The sequence below is a fragment of the Tamandua tetradactyla genome, chromosome 14 (assembly GCF_023851605.1).
Source record: "Tamandua tetradactyla isolate mTamTet1 chromosome 14, mTamTet1.pri, whole genome shotgun sequence".
NCBI lineage: Eukaryota > Metazoa > Chordata > Mammalia > Pilosa > Myrmecophagidae > Tamandua > Tamandua tetradactyla.
Window position 1 is genome coordinate 70,934,284 of NC_135340.1, and position 6,228 is coordinate 70,940,511.

The following is a 6,228-nucleotide window of genomic DNA, read 5'->3' on the forward strand; positions in this document are numbered from 1 at the left end:
AATATATCTACTATTATATTAATAAATCAAGAAATCATCAAAATGCAGCAATGAAAAATGTTAATCCACAGGAACTTAAGTACTTACTTGATAAGGTAAGATGAGCTTTTTGACTAAGAATGGCTCCATATTTGTTCATCGCCAAGCACTGGTAAAATCCTTCATCGGAGTGGTCTCCTTTCTTGCCTTCTACTTCAGTGATGTATAAAGAGCCATTAGACAGAACCTGGATCCGTTTATTTTCAGATACTTTTGCTCCGTTTTTCAACCATGTGACCTTAATAGGAACTTCTCCATGAGCCTGGCAATCTAAAGTGACTGAGTCCTTTCTTGTGACAGTTACATCCTGTGGTTCTTTTATAAAAAACAGTTCGCTAAAGCAGCATACTCCTATAAGGAAAAAGGAGAGAGGCACATCCAGAATTATAGGCATAAAGTAACTTCTTAACACACAATCGCAAAACACATATTCAGTGTTTAGTAAGATCAAGCTTAACAAACCATACTTGTTTACCTTACAAACACCTTAGTAAACCAATCTAAATTTCAGCAAACGTTTCAAAAAAAAAAACAGAAAAATTATCTTTTACATTTACACGGGAAACAGAAAATATTCTTAAAACTTCTATGCCTTTTAAGAATCCTGTTCTCAAGTTTCTTGATACAGTTTTTAAATCATCATGAATACTCCTGAGCCAAGCTGTTTGCTACTTTTACAAGCTTGTCAAAAAGATCTTGAACAGAGTAAGTCGTAAAAGTCTAATTTTACAAGAAATCATTAGCAAAACTCCAACTCTGTGAACAAGCAAGTTTATTTCCTTGTCTCTTGAAGTGTTTTTGGAACCCTCCCTTGGCATCTACTCCTTTGGGAAGTGCGTTTATCTTTTGTGACAAATTACAAGTTTGTATTTTTAAATTTGCCCTTTTACTGGAAGAATGCAATCTCTATTCCTTGAGAGCGATCCATTTACTTAATTTCTGCAGAGCAAGTTAGGTATTTAAAGGACAAACAACAGACTAAAAAGTTGGTAACTCTTGCTGCTTGTACCCAGTGGGTGATCGGATTAGAAAACTTTTATTTCAAATTTTTTTGAACTACCAACAGTTGGGAAAAATGCGTGACTAATTGGTCCTTACTGTCTAATAGGAATAGGAGATTGCTTAATCAACCAATACACGTTTTTATCAGAGCAGAGGAAGGGCTTTATCCTGAGCATACACATCGTTCCTGGACCCGCAGAACAAAGCATCGGATGACCAACTCTGTCACCGCCTGCATTTAGCGCAAAGATCAGCAAAAGTCTTGCAATATTGATAGGAGCTGAGTGGAGAGTTACAGGCTGGAGGAAGGTATCTTCTCCTGATCGTTTTGAATCCACGATTACAAATTCCCGTGGTTGATTTCTGTTTCTCATCAAGGCAGGTCTCTGGAAACATCGCACACTAGTCACGCTCCCCCGCCCGGGCTCCTGAATTCCCCAGATATATGCCCAGGGCAACGCGAGCGACCCTAACAGCCCCACACTGCTCGGAGCACTCCGGAAGGCGCCCATTGTGTTTCCGAGCAACATCTGACTTTGATCCTTTTCTCATGCTAACAGAAACTAACTCCTTCAGAAAAACAAAAGTCCGGCGTTTGTAACCTGTAAATAAATAACATTAACCCATTCTCCGGTTCACCTCTCCTCTCCCAAGCCCCCAACCCCCAACATCCACTTTACACGTTTATCTCTTCCAGGAAACCAACACGGATGCAAAAGAGACAAATTAGCTCATCCAAGTTTGTGTGAGGCTAACTTGGAGTACGGAGAAACCCTCAGGTCCCTACACACCTCAGGCTCTGCCTCAAAATACCAGGCTGCAGGGAATAAATACTATTTAGACACCTTCCTCTTCTTCCGTCCCAGCTTTTCCCTCCTGGGCACAAACCGACCACACAACTTTCAACTCTCTTCTGTTTTCAATTCCACCCCTCCTCACTCGATCCGGATCCGGAAAACTGGGGGTCCTAAGGATGGTGATCTGGGCGCTGGTTCACCCCCCATTCATGTCTCCCTACCATACGACGCGGCGGAACCCCCACTGCAAGCAGGGGAGGTCGCGCGTAACCGCGGCGCCCCCTGCTCGACAAGGCTGCCACTAAGGAAACAATATAAATAAAGCCACGTGCGGCTGCGGCTGCCGGGGCAAGCGGGCTCCCGGCGCCGAGCCCCAGTTGGGCGCGGGGACGAGGCCGAAACTCGGACAATGGAGCAAGGAGGAAGGGCAGAGCGCGGACAGCGGCCGCCACAGCCTTGTAGCCCTCAGCCCGGGGAGAGCAGCAGAGAGGGGCGTGCGCCAGAAGAGGCTCTAGCAGCCCTCCCGCGCCCCCGTAGAGCCCGCGGGTAACTCGTGCCTCCGACCAGTGGCTCCAGACAGGCCGCAAAAGAGCGCGCGCACACACACACGCACACATACACACATACACATCGCGTTTCATCTTTCTCCATCCCATTCATGCCTGCTTACGCCCACACCTCAGAAGAATGCAGTAAAAAGCGCGCCCACCTGGGACAGACCCTAGGAGCGGCAGAAGCAGGAGCGCATGCAGCAGCATCCCTGGCGGCCGCAGCCAGGCGAGGGGTTGCAGAAAGGGCGCCATTCAGCGGGGCTGCGTGGGCATGCTCCCCCGCCGCCCCGCAGCCACTGTCCGTCTGCCGGCCCCCGCCTACGGCCTCTGGGCGCTTCCCGCGCCGCGGCCGGACGCGCGCAGTTGGGTTTCCCGCTCCGGCGACGGCGTAGCGCGGCGCGGCCGGCGGCTAGTCTCTGTGGTTGTGGCAAGGCCGGCGCACGGACACCGGCTTGCAGGAGGCGGGGGCCGTGAGAGTCCGGCCTGGGGGCGGAGTGAGGCGGCCACTGGAGGAGCGGGGGCGGCAGAGTGGACAGCGCCGCCGCTGCCGGCCAGGGGACTACTTTCTACATCTGGCCCCTGGTCTGGGGACTGGGAGGTCGGCGCGGCCGGCGGAGGGAGACGCTGGGAGGGGGTCCAGTGGTGGCCGGGTCGCGGCCCGGGGGGAAGTGGGCGGGCCCCGCCGGACAATGCACCTGGGGGTCAGGCTCCGGCTGAGGGTCTGTGGTCCGTGTCCCCACCCCCTCTGCCTCCACGCCACCGTCGAGGGCAAAGCCACAAAGGCTGAGCCTCCCGGTCCAGCCTGCCCCCGGGGCCCCTCTCCCGCCGGCTTGTTTAGGATTCGCGGAAAGAGGAGGCGGGGTGGGGGCGGGGGAGGGATGGTGTTGAGAGACGTAGAAAGGCCGGAGACTTCTCCCCTGATGGCCCCCTGCCCATCCCCCTCCTTCCCTCACACACCGAGGCCCTAAGGAGGAAAATCTAACTATTTCTCACTTCAGGGATTTGTCATCTCCACTGAAGGCATCTCGGGGTGTTAAGCCTCCATATTTGGGGACTGTTCTTAGCCCCTCAGCCCCCTTCAGCTGCAACATTGGTTTAAAAACATCTTCGAGGAGTCCCTTGAAATGAACACCTTCCCTTCGGAGACACGTTTATTATCTCTTTCTCAAGTTAATCAAGTTCTTTAATTTGTGAAAACTGCACACAAAAGGTCCTATCCTCAGAGTATAGGCAAGATCTGGAGATTTCTAGATTCTCTCAGCTTGCTGGGGGAGGAGGATAGGCTTTGATAGACTACCTGTTAGAAGTTAAACTGACTGGGAAAGGCTCAAATATTGTGACTGTGTTCACATGTCCGAAAATCAAGGATAACAAGAGGAGTGAAACATACATTTACAAGACTTAGACTGCTAAACACGTGCGGATGGTAGAGCGCATTTACACGTGGATTAGCATCTGCTATCCAAAACTTTTACGGCATATGATGCGAGCACAGGCTAAAAACTAACCTTAATGAAAGCTGCGAACAGAAATCTAGCTTTTGTCATTAGAGCATCAAAACACTAACTGCCTTCAGCATGTTCCAAAAATCCTCCTTAGGAAGAAGGGGAAAAACCCAACAGTTTTAGAACATCAGCACTACCTTCCCCTGAAGAGTATATTAAAGATCAGCCTACTTTGCAATTTCAACTTAAACTGGAGGTAAAACCGTAATACCCTGGGACATATTGCCTCCAAAATCTTATAATTTTAGATTAATTTGAACTATTTCTAAGCATTAGAAGGTTCATGGAAAGGGAAAACATGTAGAAGTAATAAAATGAAACATTTGAAAGGATATTTTTAATATGTGATAATCCACTTTTTTACACAAAATGATATTACTTAACTGTTTGCCATTAACTAAATTTTAAATTCCTTTTTGTATGACATTTCTTCCTCTTGACTCTCCCATCTTCCAGTTCCCTTTCAGTTGACCCGAGTGTTCATATTTCCTGGATAAGAATTGCTAATAAGATGCTTTTAAGCTCTCTTTCTTGAATACATCAGAAGAATAAAGGCTGGGGGAAGGGAGAGATAAGCTAAAAGACAAGAGAAAAAAGTTTTAACTGCCACCTTGCCTTTTCTTTAACATTTCAATTAATCATAGAAACCTTTGATTCTTAGTAGATGGCTTTGGATCTGGAGTTGTGTTGGAGAAGAATATCTTCATATTACATCTAATATGAAGCAGGGTAATAAAATGAGGCTAGTTTAACAAGCCTTTCAGTCTTTGCGGATGTATATTTACTGTCCCAAGTTAGACAGCAATGGGCTTACTCTGATGATGTAATTATACCGTATTTTATAAAATCCGCAGTATAGAAGAACTTTCAGATGTATTATCTCATTTGATTCTCACAGTGAGGTAAATGAAGGTATTATTTTTATTAATATTTCTGTTTTAAGTTGAAGAAACAGAAATTTACACAAGGCCACTCATTAGTAAATGGTATCTGGGAGCCAGAATCCATGTCTTTTGATTTCACGTTTGTAGTTCTTTTGTCCGATTTCACATTTGTAGCTCTTTCTACTATACAACCCTTCCTTTTCTCAAAACTTCTGTTTGGGGGGAATATCTATTTGGTTTCAAAATTTACATCATGTCCCCAACAGAAAGCTTGGTCCTGTGGGAGTAGACCCACAGACCCATTGTAAATAGGATCTCTTGAAGATACTACTTCAATTAAAGTGAGGCCCAATCAAATCAGGCTGGGCCTTAATCTGGATTGCTTAAATCCTTGATAAGCAGAATGAAATTCAGACTGTGAGAGGGGGGCACGAGAAAGGAGAAGACATTGCCATATACGTTGTCATAGGATGGAAAAAGCTAAGAACCCCCAAGATTGCAAGGAGAAGACATTGCCATATACGTTGTCATGGGATGGAAAAAGCTAAGAACCCCCAAGATTGCTGGCCAGCCAGAAGATTCTGACCCAGAGAGGAAACAAACCTTCCTGCCTCTGAAAATGAGCCGGTAAACTCCTGTTGTTAAGCCAACCCATTGCATGTACTTGTATTAGGAGCCAGGAAACTAAAATAAACATGGTACATGTCTTCTTGAACACTTTCTCATGTGTGATACTTTTCCTTCATGTGTGATAATTTTTCCTCATGTGTGATACTTGTCATATCATATATTAGTCTGCATAAGATACTTGTTTAGTAATAAATGTCCCGATTAATGGAAAATCTTTGTCCTTTTAGGGTGGGTTTGATTTTGAAAAATGCAAGTATTTAAATTCAAATCTGATGAATTTGGTTGGTCGTCACACTGATGGCGACTCTATTCGAATAGCACCTAAGCTAGTCCTGAAGGAGGCCTGGGATGTGTAACCTTCAAAGTTACCCCCTTGATAGATAAATCTCTGAGATAAACAACTACCTAAGCCCTATTTTGCTTTCATATGGAGATTAGAGCCTATATAGTTAAAAGGGAACTGTAACCTGAGGTTAGGTTTGTTTTATGTTTTATTTTGTTTTTTAAAAAGGAATTTGATTGCTTTAAAGAAATTCAATTCTCCTGGCCTAACTGGAAAAAAATCATGTAACTTCACCCATCAAATGATGGAGCTGTACCAAATTATCTTTAAGCCCCCTGATCTCTAAACATTATCTGGTCTTACAGAATCACAGGACCATTGGTAGATGTTTATGAATCATAGAGAATAGGAAAAGGCTTTATAAATCTGGAGGGTTGTACAATTTTTCATTTTACAAATATTTATTGTGGCTTTTATGTCAGGCCCTGCATGAAGGTCATACACCACGATCTTCATTTTACAAATCACTTACTGATG

The 6,228-nt window shown here is 45.3% G+C and overlaps 1 protein-coding gene and 1 long non-coding RNA gene across 2 annotated transcripts in view; one reads left to right on the top strand and one right to left on the bottom strand.

The window, feature by feature from the left end:
- Positions 1–2,641, bottom strand: part of PRTG (protogenin) — a 124,479-nt gene extending 121,838 nt beyond the window's left edge. Inside the window, exons 1-2 of the mRNA XM_077127986.1 lie at positions 2,548–2,641; positions 88–390 (exon numbers count right to left, since the gene is read on the bottom strand). Coding sequence (XP_076984101.1) covers positions 88–390; positions 2,548–2,641 — 397 coding nt within the window. The remainder of the gene's footprint in view (positions 1–87; positions 391–2,547) is intronic.
- Positions 2,642–3,028: 387 nt separating this feature from the next.
- LOC143655170 (uncharacterized) lies at positions 3,029–5,453 on the top strand. The gene is made up of 3 exons (XR_013162088.1): positions 3,029–3,108; positions 4,559–4,623; positions 5,181–5,453. It is a non-coding gene; the product is annotated as an uncharacterized LOC143655170 (long non-coding RNA).
- The last annotated feature ends 775 nt before the right edge of the window (positions 5,454–6,228 follow it).